This window comes from Lissotriton helveticus, chromosome 11 (genome assembly GCF_964261635.1).
Source record: "Lissotriton helveticus chromosome 11, aLisHel1.1, whole genome shotgun sequence".
In the NCBI taxonomy this organism is placed as follows: domain Eukaryota; kingdom Metazoa; phylum Chordata; class Amphibia; order Caudata; family Salamandridae; genus Lissotriton; species Lissotriton helveticus.
In genome coordinates, this window is record NC_136072.1 from 1,062,901,187 (window position 1) to 1,062,919,593 (window position 18,407).

Below are 18,407 nucleotides of genomic sequence, written 5' to 3' on the forward strand. Positions count from 1 at the left end.
GCCTTCGGCTGCAGGGTCCTGTGATTAACTTCATGGTCAGTTTTATGTTGTTGCTGTCCCTCCAAGCGCAATGCCGCTGCCAGCAATACCAGCATCAAAGAAAACAAGACGGAGGGAAGAGAGGGGAGAGGGGAGAGGGGAGGGGGGAGGAGAAATGCGACACGGCGGGAAGGGGCAGGCAGGATGACTCAGGGGAGGGGGCGGAGCGGGGCAGAGCGGCATGTGGGTGTGAACAAGCCGGGCCTTTGAAGTGAAGCTAAGTTTCACTTCAAAGGTGTCGGAGGAATGCGGGCGGCTGTGCACGCGCTTTTAAGCTCAATGCACATGCGCATTGAGCTTAAAAGTCACGGGCACTGCAAGGAATCGCCACGATTCCTTGAAAGTTAGATAAAGTCTGGATGAGCCCCTATAGTCTCGCTTGCTCGATGCGCATGCGCATCGACAGGCGAGACCTAAAAATACTTGGTGTGAAGCTGCTGCATGTCCAAAGCCACAGCACATTTCCGCCTCAAAATAAACAGAGATCGCGCAATGCTACATATAAACTGGTGAGTTGTGGCGCTCAGCAGCAGCAGATAATTGCTGTCTGATATTAGCCCCAGCACGTTTCCTTTCAAATTAGGTAGTAGAAAAAACACTGCAATTAATACAGTTTACATTTTTAGCTTATATGCTCTTTGTTCTGCTAATAAAAAAAAAAAATACAGTGTAAAGGTGCTGCCTCATAAAAGTACCGCCCTTGTATTCCTTGCAAGTTATGTACTAGGACAGCGGCTGTAGCCGAGTGTTTGTAGGTACACATAAATTGAGTTGGTATCTTAGCTCCACTAAAGGCGATATGTGTATTTTTTTTACTAAGTACTGCTATTCCCTCACAGTAAGAAGCACACAAAAACCTTTTTATTTAAGAAACAAAACAACAAATGTTGAGTTACATGCATGTTTGTAGTAAAATGCATATACAATGTAAAGCTGCTGTCTATTTACAACACCAGCACTTCCTTTCTTAAAAGGAAGGCTGGAGCTACGTGTTTGCAACTAAACTCAAATTGGGGTAAAAAGGCAGACTGAAAGTCTACTGGAGTGTGACTGTATGTGTAAATCCCTACACTTGAGAAAGGAAACCAGGCAGGCTAATTAAGGGCGAAGTAGATGAGCGAGAAAGATTGTAATCTTTCCTCTGCAACATCTGTGGCATGCAAATCAAGGACAGCAGGACGCTGAGGTTGTTAAACTTACAAAGGGCACCACTAAAGTTAGGAAAAAAAACAAAGTTCGCTCGCAGATTCACTAAATAAACTAGGTATGAGAACCCACACACCATAATTTTGAACAGTTTAACCCTAGACCAGCACTCTCTGCATTAAATCACTTTCAACTTCAACATCACTGTTGTACCTTTAACAGAACATTATGTTATTGATATTTAAAATTCATGCAGATGTTTCAAACTGAGAGGATGTGGCATTACGGTCAGACAAGCCGGCTTTGGAACTGGTGAACCTGGTTCGAGTTCTGGCGTCGGCTCAACATCCTGTGATTACGGGAAAATTACTTAATCTAAAAAAAATGAATATGACCCTGTGTAATATACCAGATGCTCGTGTACAGCGATGCAATGTCTTCGGGTCGAGTTTACTCTACATAAAGATACAAAAAAAACACTGACCTGTGCATGATGTTAAAGAGTGTATGATGCTGGTGCAAGTCTAAATATGATTATAATATGAAAAATTCAAAACAGATTTCACATTTTGAAAGCTTATTTTTTCTATAGGCCTTTGTTGTGACCCCGTTCTTGTGTATGAACCCTCACACAATCATGACAGCGATCCAAACCCTCCCTCCGAGCACAGGCCGGCGGCGCGCATCATCCCTCCACATTTGCGAGGAAATGCCTATATTTTCTGCCGCGATATGCAACCGCGCATGCATGTAATGCCTCCCTGCCCTGGTTTCTCGGGTGTCAGCTCATGAAAGAAAAGCCTCACCGAATAAATCAGGTTTAAAAACCAATTGCTGACTCTCAGGCATTGGGCGTTTGTGTGAATTGGGTTTAATTTGGGACTTCATTGTGGTCATTGTTTTCGTGCGATATGAAGTGATAAAAGGAATTTGTCAGGTAGTGTTGAGGAAGCGCGTCACATGGCACGGATTAGCAGCGATGCTGCGGTGGAGGGTTTTTTTTAAAGCTGTGGAGAAGAGAACCGACAGCCTCACCTCGGAGGCAGGAACTTACTGCTTAGCTCTTCCTCCTTCAGACAAAGTTAGTGTGCAAGCATGTGGACACACATTTAACCCTCTCCACCATGGTGGGATTTTCAGCTGAACAACTGCAACTGGAATTTGCGCCCAGTTTGTGTTCCCTCATCTCCATTCTTACATTTTTAACATCAATCATGTTCCTTTGGCAAGAAAAAAAGGTGATGTATGTATTACTTAAAGCTATTTGGCTACAGATGTCGAACTGATAAACACAATGTAGACATCTTCAGTGTTTATTACAATTAATGGCGGATTCGTGAAACATATGCTCGTGTAATAAAAAAATGTTAAACACAATGTAGACATCTTCAGTGTTTATTACAATTGATGGCGGATTCGTGAAACATATGCTCGTGTAATAAAAAAAATGTTTTCATTTCAGCAACAGTACCTATCCTATTTTATTAAACCATTCATAGGACCAGTAATGATACAAGATTAAACAATTACAAATGAACAAGTTACAAAATCAAACGTTAAGTTACATGTTTGTAGAAGCGAGGCACGGCCTGCGGCCGTGAATAAGTGATAGCGGGGGGCGGGGCAGCTGAAGCCTTTGATGTGGCAAATGCTGCTGGCAGGGGGAAGCCTGTGGGGAAATGCGAGGCACGGCCTGCGGCCGTGAATAAGTGACGGCGGGGGCGGGGCAGCTGAAGCCTTTGATGTGGCAAATGCAGCTGGCAGGGGAAAGCCTGTGGGGAAATGCAAGCTCGTGCACGAGGAGCTTGTGGTCACGTGATTTCACGTGAACTGTTGAAAATCCGGATCGTAAAAAGTCAGCTTTGTGGATGGACGGCAAAAGGTCTCTCTACGAGACCTAAAAAACTGTCAAGTGTGGTTCTTTCATAATTGGTGGAGTGAAGGATAGAGGCACCCACAACATTGCACGCATGCAGTGACTATGCTGCAGGTGGGGTCATCTTCCATGGTCAGGAATAGCCACGGGCTTGCACTGACTGAGCCCACTGAATGGATGTGGGAAGGCGGATACCGGCTCAGCATGTGGTGCAGAACTTTGGAGATTCTCACCGGCTGTGCCTTAAGTATAAACCTAAGCAGGGTGGCACCAGCTCAGCCTATGCTGCAGATACACTGACTTGGCCAAAGGTTTCAACTTCTAGAAACTGACACCTGGTGTGCCTCTGCTATGGATTGATAGAGCCGCATGGCTCAGCCTAGTGTATGTTAGCACAAATAGTAATAATGTTTGGGCCATTGCTATGGATTTATGGGGATTGGCACTGGGTGTGCAAGTAGTTATGGACAGTAGGTACTTAAATAAGATCGGCACGGGTTTGATCAACAGTATAACATTGTGGAGACTGGAACCGGAGCAGCCAAAGCCTGTTGTCTGTTTTCACAGAGAATAGAACAGGCTCAGCTAACAGAATGTACCACTACAGAATGAACAGGCTTTGCCCACGATAACTACTCACCGAGGGTGCCACAATACACGTCTTTGGTAAAGACATCTAAAGCCGGACAGCGGCCCGCTATGCCACTAGAACCAAGCTATTCCGGACTGATGAGCCCTAACAAGTGCAACATGGGGCTTGGGTTACGTGTGTTTTGTGTTATTACCAGGATCTGAGTCTCATTCAAGCATTCCAACCATCACTTTTTTATATACTTCAGTGTTACGAATATTTAAAGGCAGAGAGTTACTCCAGTTAATGCTTGGACATCTACAGAGCTGACAGCTTAGGTGAGGAGGATCCGAAACAATCTCCCTTCCACCTCTCAGAGTGTCAGAACCCCTCCCAGTGCCCTACCCCGGGTTAGAGAGAGTGCCTAGAGCCATCTACTCTTATCTCAGGAAAAGAGCAAATGCCTTCCGCTGCCACAGTAGAGTATCAGAAGCCAAGCCTCTCTCACATTAAGAGAAGAGTATCTTAAGTCTTCCACCTACACCTCACAAATGAGTATTAGGACCCACCCAACTCTCGCGTCACAGAAGAGTATAGGTGGCCTTTCCACTCTCACTTCAAGAGGAGAGTATGCAAGGCCGTCCACTTCTACCTCACAAGGCAGAATCAGAGGGCACCCACTCCCATGTCAAGAGAAGAATAACTGAAGTCATTCCACTTTCCTATCACAGACAGCAACCAAAGCTACCCATTTTCTCCCGATCCCAGTCTCACCTTACAGAAGAATAAAGTTTTCCATTCTTCCCTCACAGAAGAGGTTCAGAGGCCAGCTCCCTCTCACCTCAGCAGTACAGCACCAGAAGCCATTTACCCTCGCCTCACAGAACAGTCCATGAAGCCACCCCACTTTCACGGCGGAAAAGGGTATCCAGAACCATTCCACTTTAACCTCACGGGAGAGTTACAAAAGCCATCTGCTCTCTTCCCCCACACCACTCTCTTCCCCCACACCACTCTCTTCCCCCACACCACTCTCTTCCCCCACACCACTCTCTTCCCCCACACCTCTCTCTTCCCCCACACCTCTCTCTTCCCCCACACCTCTCACTACGTCACTCACTACATCTCTATCTCTCACTACCTCACTATCTCACTAACTCACTATCTCTCACTACCTCAATATCTCTCACTACCTCAATATCTCTCACTATACTACACTCTCTCACTAACTCTCTAACTCACTACTCAACTCTCTCTCTCACAGCAACACAATATCACTACAACAGTAACTATCTCTCACTCTAACACACTACTCAAAATTCACTCTCTCTCTATCTCACTACCTCTCTATCACTACATCACTCTATCTATTTCTATCTCACTCTCACTACCTCACCACACACTCTCAAAAAATAACTACAAAACTCTCTCACTACCTCACAACTTCACTCTCTCTTTCTAAATTACTAATTCACTCTATCTCACTACCTCACTCTCAAATACACTAAGTCACTTACACTCTCTCTTTCACTACATCACTCTGTTTCTATCTTAATACCTCACAACATCACTAACACTCACTACTTCACTCTCTTTCAAAACATCAATCTTTCTCTATCTCACTACCTCACAACATCACTCTCCATCACTACCTCACTCTCTATCTACCTCACTCTCTCACTACATCACTCACTCTTTCAATACCTCTCTATCTCGCTACCTCACTGGCTCTCTGCTAATGCAATATGTATAATGCAATATGTAACACATATGCAAACACTTAAGCTATTGACAATAGAAATGACAATAACATTTACTTAAGGATAAAAAGAAAAAAAAAAGCAAGGCCAATAGCTCTACCTGTAATATTGCCGAGACCATTGCATTGTAAATGCTTGTTTTTTTAATACAATTCTGTCGAAGCAGTGTTTTGAGGAAAGGTAATATGCAAAAGTGGGCCGCTTTTTTTTTGTTTTACGTGCCCTGGGCGATATTGCATTCCAATCCAACCCTGGCTACGGCACATGATGGGAGATTAACTCTCATACTAATCAACCAGATGGCCAGCCTATTACGGAGAGGTTTTCCGCCCGTTCATCGCTCTTCTCTCTGCTGAGTTTAGGGAGCTGACCTGCCACATACCTGCGCCTGTTTCGCTAGGCGGAGCCAGTCACCGGCACGAGACGAGGCGGGAGCCCGGAATCGTGCAAAGCTATCACAATGGATCACAGACTCGGTCTATGCTTCAAACATTTCCTGTACTGGCCCTTTAAATGCAGAGCGCTTGCAGGTGCGTTTACTGAATCATGAATTATTGAATGCTTGGCGGCTGAGCCCAGCAGCGGCGAATGCCCTACTTTACACGTATCAGCAGGAGAGACGGCAACCTGCCGTCCGGGGCTCCAGATGAAACCTAATGAGGCCGGGACGCACCTGGAAAGGAACGTGCTCCCAATCACGCTAGACACGTCTGAGCAGTTACGTCTGAAAGGTCCCTTCGCGGGGGCGGGGACTAGACCAATCTGCAAATGGCGGCCCCCGCCTGTAGGGACATACAGAGCAGAAACATGCAAGGGAAGCATCAAGACAAACCCCCAGTGTTTGAGACACTCCATCCACGCGTCCTAGAGCCCTGTGCAGATGGGCCCGGCCTTACAACCTACCTAAGCTGCGCTCATTTGTCAAGGATCACCTCGGTGCCACTGACCGCTGTGGCCTGCCTGTTACAGAGGAGATTGTCCCGATGGGAATCAACATTCCAATATGCACAATGGATGTTCGGCAAGGGGCTTTGTAAAACAAAAAAAGTATTTCCCTTTGGATCGAACACATTTTAACCAAAGCGCCCAGCGGATTAACAACCATATACAGTAGACAATTCCATAGACTCTGCCAGCTAGAGTTTCATGCACATTTCAGGAGTTATTCTTCAGGCTCCGGTGTGCCTTCTGCTTCAGATACCCTCAGTCAATTAAGACACAAATGTGAAGGTCATATTAAGGTATTTTAAGAGTTTGTTTAAATAGCGTCACAATGGGCATTTGCTCTCATAAAAAACAGCTGAACAGGACATCATGAGGTGCACACCCCCGCCCTGGCAAATAGCAGAAATCAACCTGGCTATACTATTTTTACAAAACTGGACTAAGATATTTAAGAACAATTAGATTGTTATGCTTAAATTCACAGAGCTTTAAAACAAGAAATGTCAAATAAAAAGTATATAACAGTTGGTGCATCTTAAAAAGGTGCCCAAGGAAACAAATATGGATGAAAGACTATCTTCGAATTTGAATTTAGGCCACTTTAAGCAGAACAAAGGGTTGGACCATATCTGTATGACCGCGATTTTACACTGTACACAATTCTACCTCAAAGCTGTTCTAGGCCTTTGGAATTTTAAGCTGGGGAACATCTTTTACAGAAGACAAGCCACATACTGGGATGAGAGGACCTAAAGAGTAGTTGTACTTTTTATACCTTCAGCAGGGTGTAGAATGTAACACATGCTATTACACTGAAGGAGATATGTTGCAGGTATGTAAATATTAAATCTCTGTTTAGACGCAGTAATGGAATAATATGAGAAGCTATGTATATTTTGTGGGTTCTAACTGTCAATGTGTGCTATAAGATTTACATTTTTTACTTTTGTTCTTGTAATAACATTTAAGGATTGTACTATGTGATAGTCGTCATTCATTATCATTTCTCACTAGCCCAGCAAGACTACTGACACGGGGAACAGAGTGAACAACATCTCACTGGAAAGAAGGAACCTGTGAGAAAATGGGGTTTATGTTGCAGTACCCTCCCACTTTTTGTCTGGCTTTTGGTGCAACTTTGACTGTAGAGTACTAGGTCTCTGTTGTCCAGGTTCCCAGTACCAGGGTTCTTCCATAAACACTATTCCACAATTGGTGCTTCAGGCCTCCTATAAGTCCCTGGTAAATGGTACCTGGGTACGCAGGGCATTCGGACTGAAAATGGCAGCCCAAGGACCCCTCACCTAAGCCATGCAGATTGCCACTGTAGCATGCATGGCCTGGTGCAGACAAAATCAATGTGGAGAGGCACCCCTGCACCTAGGCCCCTGCGCCTTGGTGAGCTGAACCTACGGTGCCCCTATGACCCCATATATCTCGACTTACCTCTGCTGTTGTTGGTCTCCCCTATGCAACCTCCGGTGCAACACCTGCAGCCTGTTTGTCCGAAGCAAATTCTCCATTGACGAGCACTGGGTGCCTGATGCTGTGTTTGCGCCCTGCACCCAGCTACTCCTGTGCCGCTGGTGGTGTATGTTTGGTGTTGCTTTGTGACCCCGTGCTTGCTCTAACCCCTAAAGCTTGGCCCCTACAACCGATTTATCTACCTGCAAGCAATGTGGCTTCAAGCACCCCCAGTCTTTATTGAAACGCATTGGGCCAAACTCCGATGTTGACCTGTGCGCCCGGCCGCCCGTGTACCACTGGTGGTGTAGTTTTGGTACTCACCTGACCCTTGCCCCTTGCTGGCCTTTCGTCCCGAAGACTCGAACTGCAAGCCGGATAGTTTCCTGTATAGCCGCATTATTGTTTTCCTCCATAGGAGAACATTGAACTGTTTAAAAAAAAATTGCACTCTTGAAAAGTATCTGTATTTAAAAATGTACTTACCTTAATGTGGAGATCTTAAAATAAAACGCAAACAAAGCTTATTTTCATAAAACTGGAGTGGATGTCCTTTTTGAGTCGTATCTCCCTTATTGATCAGTGTTGTGCACTAAGTGTCTTACACTCCACTGTGTTAGGCTTAGGGCTGCTCGCACATACTACCACTAATGAAACACTTTGGGTTACTTTAGGTTTTACATGGAGCGCTATACACTTTTGGGCAACTCCTGCACTCTGTATATGCTATGCCACTAGGTGGTTATACCGTGCACAAACCAGCTTCCTACAGAACCGATACATGCATGGAAGGAAATAACAGCTTCACTGGGTGACAGGCATTTTAGTGTCAAAAAGCAACATTAATCTCTTCAAAGTGCAGCTGAAGTGAGGAAACTCTAAAGCAAAGATGTGCTAAGTATGTCAAGGAAGGTGGGATCAATTGCATGTTTTCAGGACATCCAGAGTAGATACACATACCAATAATTAAACAAAATAGAATGGACATAGTCAGTATCTAGCCTGTATCTAGCCTGAAAATCTGGCATGGATCCCCCTCGCATGGATCAAACTTTATAGGGTGCTCATACTATTCTAAAAAACACAGTGTCTCATCAAGAATGTGATGAGTAGAGTGAGATTCTGCGCAGCATGGGCCTAAATATGAGTGCATTGGGTTTTAGATGCAGAGAGAAGACAACCTGAATTACTAACTGTGGACAATATCTCTGTATTAAAAACTCCCTGTTAGGAAATTCTGTCAGAGCAATGGGGAATAAGCAGGCAAATCTGGAATTACTGGGTTCAAATCAACATGTGTATGTCCTATACCGAGGACTATTCTGCTTCCTATCACTCTGAGGATGCTACACCCATCGTGGAGGAGGGGGTCTTGCGGAAGTGTGCCCGAGTCCTAAAACCCTGATTTACCCGCACTAGACTTTACTGACTGGTAAAATGGGCCTTGTGATTTCATCACACCAAGTAATGCCGGGTGCAAAAAAAAAAAAAAAAAGGAACTTTTGATTGGACCAAGCAGCATTTCACCTCTACGCCAAATCTATAATCCGGTTCTATACGGGCAACCAATAATATTAATATATTTTTTTTTACATAGCATTTGCTATCAAGGTTTTACCATTCCGTAGCGCTGGAAATACATTTTACAATTATCCAACTCAACACTACTCAATTTATGCTGGGTTTCAAAATGTTATTTTAAAGAACAATGGTCCCTATTTTGGAAGGAAAAATAGAGGAACACAATAATCATACGCTTAAATGTATCGTATGTCTTTTGTCCAGCCGGACAAGAATTTATTTTCATATAGGTTCAATTAATTGTGATTCAAAACATTAAATAACAAGTGGGCATAGCCGTGACCCACAGAACACAAGACAAACCAACGAAAAACAGAATGGCCAAAGGCAGGGTATAAGATGTGTCTGTATGTTTGTAATCACTTATGACAGACTTAGATAACCAATTACACACCATTCATCATTACAATATTATAAAATCATATTGCATATGGTGTTTTTAATGTCGACGACGTTTTGATGCTATTCACAACAGTATAAAGCATCATCTTCAGGACAAAAGATAAATCATTGTTGTCTTAAACTTAATCACATGTATAGCCTATATCGCATTAGTTTGAAGGAGCAGGTAGATGTACCGGTAATGGAACGCACATTGCGATCCGTAACTAGCGACGGCAGCCACTAGATCATCATTAGGTCGTCGGCCTTCCTCGAAAAATTTAATTCTTGATATCAATATGAGTCAGTGCCGGATCGCACTTGGGGCTTTGGGTTAGATAATATTTCCACTGGGTGCCAAGTTGCACCTCTTGAATAACGGCGGAGGGACAGGGCACGGAAGCTCCTGCTCGCGCTGAAAATGTTGACTTATGTTACACAGTTTTCAGCAGAATACTCTAAACTCCCCGAGCTAGCTTACCAGCAACAGACTTGTGATGCTCGACAAATATAATGATGTAACCAATATGTTATCCAATGTCTTTGCTGGATTTTTTTTTTTAAATATGCTTTTATTGACATTTTGCATAATACAGTGTGAACATGTACACTGGTAAGAGCAGCAACACAATTGTGGTAAAAGGTCACAATCTATCATAAATATGGTTAGATATCAAAGCGTCCACCGGTTTCGAACAGATAAACTTTTGAAGAAGCATCTGTTTGACCAGTATCATTGCATACAATTAACAGTCATATACAGGAAATCCGTTTTAGCCGTCTTTGCTGGATTTGTTATTTTTATTGAAAACAAAAAGTTTCCAGTCGCATTCAGTCAAATCAAGCACACCCTTTGCATAGGATTGATAAGAATACAATACGTACCTCACAGTTCCTCCAGATTTCAGAGTCACTTCTTCCGCTCTTTTGCATATCTTGCATGAAGGTGGTAAGCAGTTCAACCGACCCAGGCAACGAAGGTGAAGACGCATCGCCCGAGGCACACTGTAATCCATGTGTGTCATTTCTAGCGAAAATTGAGCACAAAGTACAAAACAGGCATTTACTAAAGGCAGCATAGTATGCATTTAAAGTAAAGACATGCTGTGCTGGTGTCATCAGGGAAAAGAATTATGTGAAGAAACAAAAAGAAGAGTTTGGATAGCACAGGCGCAAGATAGCACCAACAGTAGGGAAGTATTGGTGGAGCGAGAAAGCAGGTGGTCTGAAGAGTAGGAGTAGGTAGGGAAAGGCAATGTGGACCGGGGTGGAAATACTGCATCAAAATGGACGATTCACTCGACGGCACTGATCTGCTTCCTAAGCTACCCGATAAAGAGCAGAACTGAGAGGTAACAAATCTAAGCATCATTTTAACACAAGCATTGGCAAAGCCAAAAGGTTTCACCTATGCAAGCTCTTTTAGCTTGATCAAATTTTTTTGTTTTGTTTTAAAAGACATGCACAGCAGAGCAAAGTGAACGCAAAAAGCACTATGACACAGCAGCAACAAAGCGCTTTTTTTAATAACCAAATTGTATTAGGTTTACAGTTTCTGGCAAGAAATAACAAGACTTTTCGTATCAGACCAAAACATGGAATATTCACACTGGTAGGCAACATCATCATCACATCAGCAGTCCATGATACGCCCACCACATACCTGCTCATGTTTTTGGGGGCAACCCCTTGCTTCAGTCCCATTGCGCAGAACCCATCCTGAGAAGAAGCGGAATGGCAAAAGTAGAAGCATGATATTTGTAACCAGGCAAGCGTACATGCATGGCTAAAGCTTTGAATATGTAAGTTTTAAATAAATTGCAATAACCAAAAGTCATGGGGGGCGTGGCTTGGCGCCGATGGAAGAGGTCGCCCGAGCGCTGGGCTCCGTGTTCGAGCCCCTATTAATCCTGACATACTACCTCTGAAGACCCCCATTTCCCCTTGAAAGCTGGGGGAAGGGGCTCCCCTACATCGGAGCCGCGGAGCACCGCTCAAATGACCCTGGGGACCCGGCGAGGATCGTTGGTGCGCTGACCGGGGTGCCTCCGGAGGAGCAGACAAAATGGCGGTCATGGGGAAGCGCTGAAACCCCGAATGACCGCGATCGCGGAATAACCTGTGAATACCTGGGCTTCCTGTCTTCGGCGCCGGAGCGGAGGGACTTCATATGTGAGGCGGCTGATGATCGGAGGAGCTGCGTATTGGATCCGGAAGGCGGGATGAATTGGCCTGTCTCTCAGAGGGCTACGCTGCTGCCTCACCGACTGTTGCTGTGGGGGTTGGGCAGTCGGACCCTTCTCCCGGACTTCATCCAAGGCGGCAGTGCTGCTCCCCGGGGATAACTGGTACATGCTATGCTGACGGCGGGGCCCCCCAGATCGGGTCTCGAAGACGCTGGGCCCTGCCTGCTGTATATATCTGCGGTGAGAGCTGCGAACCCCTCCCCTGGATGGCCGGCCGACCCTAGGAGCAGGAGGAACCTCGTGATTCCCCCACGAGAAGTCGGAGACTGCTCTCCGGTGCGGCCGCAACTGGGGCGCACTGTTTGAGGTGGGGACATCGTGGGACGCCGTGCGGGGCCACCCTGAACCCCTCCAGACCCCCACTTGACATTACTGACCTGCTGAGTTGGCGGGCCCGGTGGGGTTCCATTGCGCCGGAGGGGGCCCGGGGCTGGAAGACCGAGGATACCAGGTTATAGGCGTGTGCTGGCGGTGACCGCGACGGCGCCCAGAACGCTGGGGACCAGGCGTTGGGCGGCAACTCCGCTGGTTCTCCTGGAGCTGCGGCGGCGGGGAAGGAGAGGCACATTTCGGAAGGAGCAGATTGTGGCCAGAAAAACGGAATCGGGGCCGCGGAAGGAGCATTGGGGAGCGGAAGCATACCGGAGCGGCGCGACTCCGCAACAAAGATATACGAAGGGGAATCTGCGAGGACCCATGAAGGTTCTCCCGAAGCGGGCCGGGCCCTAAAAGAAGGTGGGTGAGAACTACCTCGGAGGACCCTGGTGGCAAGGAATAATACGCTGGGGTGAGGGCTGGCGAGTGCACTAAAGAGATCACTCCTGCATAAGAGAGCGGAGAGGGACTGGACAGTGGATGCAACAAAAGGAGGGAGGAGACAAGAGGAGACTACCAGCGTTATTGATGCTCCAGAACACACACAAGCGCTCCCTTCCTCCCCCCTCAGGGCCCCTGATCTCTGGGCTACACCTTGGGGGCCAGGAGATGAGTGAGCGGGGCGCGACTGAAGGGTGTGGACCTGTGGGCACGGGCAGGAAAAGTTAACGGACTGCTGGGCCGCAGCTGGGGGTCACACAGTGTGCAAACTAGAATACACTTGGTCCAGGGTGGGCTCTGTGCTGGTGTCCGACCGTCGGCTGTGACCAGGGAGGGGGCCGTGTACTTGCCACATGACACCGAAGCTGTCCTGACCTCTGTACATCGGGATACCGACAAAGAACGGATTGTGCTGCTCTGACCTGCTGGAGTTGATGACCGTGTGACTATGGCCTTGACGATCACCGCCTAGGGCCGCGCACCTGTGTTGACCCTGATGGTCCATGCGTCCAATATAATTCGATTGCAACTTGGATAACCAATAAGGTGAAGACTTGAGAACGCTAGATTGCGCAGAGTTCCTCAATCCTGAGTTATATCGTCCTTTCCACTACCGGTGAGACAATCAGCAAACCCACACTATGGGGAAGCCTAAAGGGAGCAAAGGTGGCACCCAGCCAACGTCGGACACTGAAGCACCTGATAAGGGGGAGCAATCTGACCCCGGACAACTGCGAGACCCCCAATTGTAGCTTCAATTGGACAAAATCCTGACCGCGATAGCAGACTCCCGCAGGGCGCTGCAGCAAGATATCGCACAAGTGGCCACAGGACTGGGTCTACTGAGGGCCGATCATGGCAAACTGGCCGACAAGGTTAAAATAATGGAGGACAAGATCCATATCCTTGAACCAGCACAAAAAGACCTCAAAGCCTCTATGACCAATGTATTAGACCACATAGATGCGCTGGAAAGAAGAGCGGAGGATTCAGAAGGACGCAATCGCGGGAACAACATCCGGATAGTGGGACTTCCGGAGAAAGTGGAAGGGCAGGACATGGTACGTTATCTCGAAGACTGGCTCCAGACGGTGGTAGCGCCGGAGGGTCTATCCACTTTCTATACACTGGAGCGGGCACATAGAGTTACGGCCAAGCCGCCACAATAGGGTCGTCCCCCGCGCCCGGTGGTAGCTAGACTGTTACATTACCGGGACAGAGATCTGCTGCTCCAGAAGGCGCAAATGAACGGTCCCTATCAGGTAGAAAACAGCAAAATTAACATTTTCCCTGATTACACATATGAAACGCAGCGTCGGCGGACCTCTTTCCTGGCTGTTAAGAGAGAATTGAGAACGGAGGGCCTACAATACTCCCTTCTCTTCCCAGCTAGGCTACGAGTAATTGTAGACGACAAACCAAGGTTCTTCGATACTCCAGACGATGCCTGTGCTTGGTTAGAATTATACAAATCCGGTAAAGATGCCCATGAACAAAGGCCTAGACTGGGCTCAGAAAGATTGCCACCGCGGAAGTCGCGACGGATCCGCAATAGACAGAAAGGACTGAGGAGGCCTTCACTACCGGAGACAACGGCAGAACGACGAGGGGTCCTGGAGATGATATCCGCACTATCAGGAACACAGGACTCCCCATCGCAGGATGAGGTGGAGTCCGAAAAGGATACTGACCACTCAGACACTGAACGCTCAGAAACAGACAGTGTGCCCTTGCCTGTGGTTACCCCAGCGACGGCAGAGGGAATGCTGGACGAAGGATAGACGCACCCGGTGAGATGTACGAGCTCGTTGTACAGGCCATGGCGGATTGCTGGCTGCGAACTTTGGGAGGGGGCTGCTAATTGTGGATGGGAGATGGGAGGTCAATGAGATGTTTATTATATGGGACTCGATCGGTCAGCGAGGACCTCAGGGATTGGACTGCTGCCCGTTGGTGGCCAACCCTCCCTCAGTGCCCTTAAGGCACACCCACAGTGACTACTGTGGGATTAGTCAAATGTTAGTATTCAGGAGTGTTTGGATGGGAGCTAGATGGAGGTTACTAGGTCCTGTTCTGGGGAGAAGGGGAGTTTGGGGATGTTTTGAGGTGTTGGAGGGAGGGTCCATCATCGATGCTGACGTGTTACCACGCTTAGAGCGTCTAGGGAATGGTTGGTGTGGAATGCACAGGACATTGTGGGACAATGGGTGAGTCAGCTAATTTGAGATGTATAACCTGGAATGTGAGGGGGCTTCATACCATGACACGACACCACAAGATTCACGCCTACCTGGTACGTAGAGGAGTGCAGGTTGCACTGCTTCAGGAAACACATTTAACGAAGGCTGAGGGGCTAGCATTACAGCGGCGATGGCGTGGTCAAGTGTACAACACAACATATTCTGCGTTTGCCAGGGGCGCGCTAATCTGGGTTAGAGCCGGGGTCCCTTTTCAGGTATCCAAACAGGTCATAGACCCAGAAGGGAGGTTTGTAGCGATAGAGGGAAAGCTACGAGGTAAGGACATTGCCTTCTGCAGTGTATATGCACCCAACGTTGATCAGCTGACCTTTCTGGCGAAATTGTCCGGGTCCCTAGCACACTTCCTCGTTACTTATGGGTGGGGACTTTAATTCTGTGCTAGACATCTCCCTTGATAGGTCACACCCCCCTCTGGCAGATTCTACAACACACCGTACGACCAAAGGCAGATTAGAATGGCAAACAAGGTGGGGCCTAGTAGACGCTTGGCGAACACAACACCCACACGTTCGAGATTATTCCTACTTCTCACATATGCATGAGCTCCATGTGAGGTTAGATGCAGTGCTGTGCTCCCCGGTTCGAATGCCAGCGATTGTGAGAACTGAGTACCTGTCAAGAACAGTGTTGGATCATAATCCTCTATTGATTGCTATGCAGTGGCTCCCTGGTGCCTCCTGTGTCCCCACCTGGAGGCTGCGCCCAGAGACGCTAGAAGACCCTCTTTTTCATGATGCGCTGGAGGAGGAAATTGCACAGTACTTTGAGGAAAATGCTGGCACGACTGCAGCGAGGGCAACGAAATGGGATGCCTTCAAGGTAGTCATAAGAGGGTTTTGCGTAGGGAGTGCGGAAGGTACTTCTAGATGACCTGGATAGGGCTGACAAGAAACTCCGCGAAGTAGAACTCTTAAGACCTGGTCACCCTGAGCTCCAAGATAGGGTTAGTGAGGTGAAAGAAGCGGTTGCAACGGAAACAGAGCGCTTGCGCAGCTTCGATTATAAAACATACACAGTGAGGTCCCATGCAGAGGGCAACAAAGCAGGGACCCTGTTGGCTTGGCTTGCTAATCCCACGAAAAGAGGCTTCCCCATAGTAACCATGCGCACAGCGGAAGGAGAAGAGGTTTACACCCAGAATGAGATTTTACGTTGCTTTACGAGTTACTATGAAAATGTATACAAAAGTAAACTAGTGACCAGTACCCCAGCCATAGATGTCTTCCTGGAAGGGCTTTGTTTCCCAGAACTGGATCACGAACAGGCAAAGGAACTAGGCAAGGATATAGAGATAGGAGAAATACGGAGCGCCATAAAACATATGGCACACAACAAAACCCCGGGTCTGGATGGGCTACCCATATAATTTTATGGAACGAATACTGACCTGCTAGCACCTCGACTATTAGAGGTCTATAAGGAAGCGAAACACTCGGGCGGTTACCACAATCTATGCGGGAAGCGTTGGTAATACCTTTATTGAAACCGGGGATAGAGCGCGGGGACACGGCATCGTATAGACCACTATCAATGCTAACCACTGATTACAAAATACTAAGCAGCATCCTAGCATCTCGTCTATTACAACATATGTCTACACTAGTTCATGAGGAACAAGCTGGTTTTATACCAACGCGTAATACGACCGTGAATATACGCCGATTGATGCGATTGCTAGAGGGAGTCCACTTAGAGGCTCGACATCCAATGGTATTGTCAGTAGACATAGAGAAAGCGTTCGACAGCCTCGAATGGGAATATCTTTATAAGGTACTAAGACACTTCGGAGTGGGAGAGGATTACCTGAGATGGAAGGCAGTGCTGTTTACTTCAGCGGTAGCCAGAGTGAGAACGGGTACGCTAATATCGTCTCAGTTCCCGGTGGAAAGAGGTACGAGGCAAGGATGCTCACTGTCTCCGTTGTTGTTTGCTTTAGCAGTGGAACCCCTCGCGTTATCAATCCGGACGGGATACCATTATGGGGCACTACAAAGCAGGGTTGGGCGACAATATATATCGCTATATGCCGATGACCTCCTGCTCTTTCTCGAAGATGCTGACGAGGCACTGATGGGAGCCGAAAAATTGCTAACGAGCTTCCGTGAAATATCTGCCTTGAAAGTGAACTGGTCCAAGACATGCTGGTTCCCGGTGCGACAGGGGGAGACCCGACCCTCAACGACCCGAGTACTGCGATGGGAGCCCAATTGCATGAAATTCTTAAGCGTGTACATTTACCACACGACAGCTGACTTACTGGAAGGCAATATTGGCCGTGGGATAAGGGCTTTGAAAGGTAATATGGCCTTTTGGGCTACTCTCCCACTGTCGCTGGCAGGCCAGATAGCACTACTAAAAATGGTTGCGCTTCCAAGGCTCCTGTATTACTTTAGGACATTGCCAGTATGGATACCTTCCACTACCTTTAAACTTCTAAAATCCATGATAGTGTCCTTCCTTTGGGGGGCGGGACGGCGAAGGGTAGCACAAACGACGTTAATAAGACCTAAAGCGGAGGGTGGACTGGCGGTCCCAGACTTTGAGCTGTACTACTTAGCAGCTCAACTGCAGATCTACACACAGGAAATTGCACGAGAATTTAGAGGACCGGAGCATAAAAGGGGCCGAGGTATACCTCGCCATGTCCTTTCTTTCATAGCGCTACAACAGAATTTGAATCTCAGAGATCTAACGCAGGAGGAAAAAACGATCAGATTGTGTTGGAACCGTCCACAACGTAGGGCAGGCGTACTACACCCTTATGCCCCCGAGAACCCAATTGGGATGCTAACGGCGCTACCACACGGTGGCGACTGGTCGCAGCTACAGGACTGGGAGGAAGCGGGAGTCCAGATACTGGGGGACTTATACGAAGACGGAGCACTATTGCCGTACCCAACACTCCTAGACAGGTTCGACTTGCCGAGAGGGGGTTTCCTGCTGCACGCAGCATTGACACGAGCGATACAGACACATTGGAGGGAGGGGCTGATAGAGCAGAGAACAACAACGGTTTGTCAATATACAATGATGGCAGCGGGAACTTTCAAGGGGTGAACAACCTTTACAACGAAACTTTTACAACGCACTACCATTACAACGCGGTCATTACAACGCAAACCATTACAACGCATTGCGCTGGGGGGCGCTCTAGGATAGGGAATAAGTTTAATTTACTATCCAACACCTTCCCTACTATCCACGGGGACTGGAGTTGGAATAGTAAATTAAACTTTTCACTATCCAGCACCCCAAAGCGCTATGCGTTGTAATGGATTGCGATGTAAAAACCGCGTTGTAAAGGCAGGCGTTGTAATAGCC

General features: G+C 47.3%; 1 protein-coding gene across 2 annotated transcripts in view; it reads right to left on the reverse strand.

Moving 5' to 3' along the window:
* The window catches only part of MPHOSPH9 (M-phase phosphoprotein 9), a 584,582-nt gene that overhangs the window by 478,654 nt on the left and 87,521 nt on the right, over positions 1-18,407 (reverse strand). For both annotated transcript variants that reach the window (XM_078667592.1, XM_078667591.1), the window contains exon 3: positions 10,649-10,790. In XM_078667592.1, the coding sequence (XP_078523718.1) occupies positions 10,649-10,790 (142 nt within the window). The remainder of the gene's footprint in view (positions 1-10,648; positions 10,791-18,407) is intronic.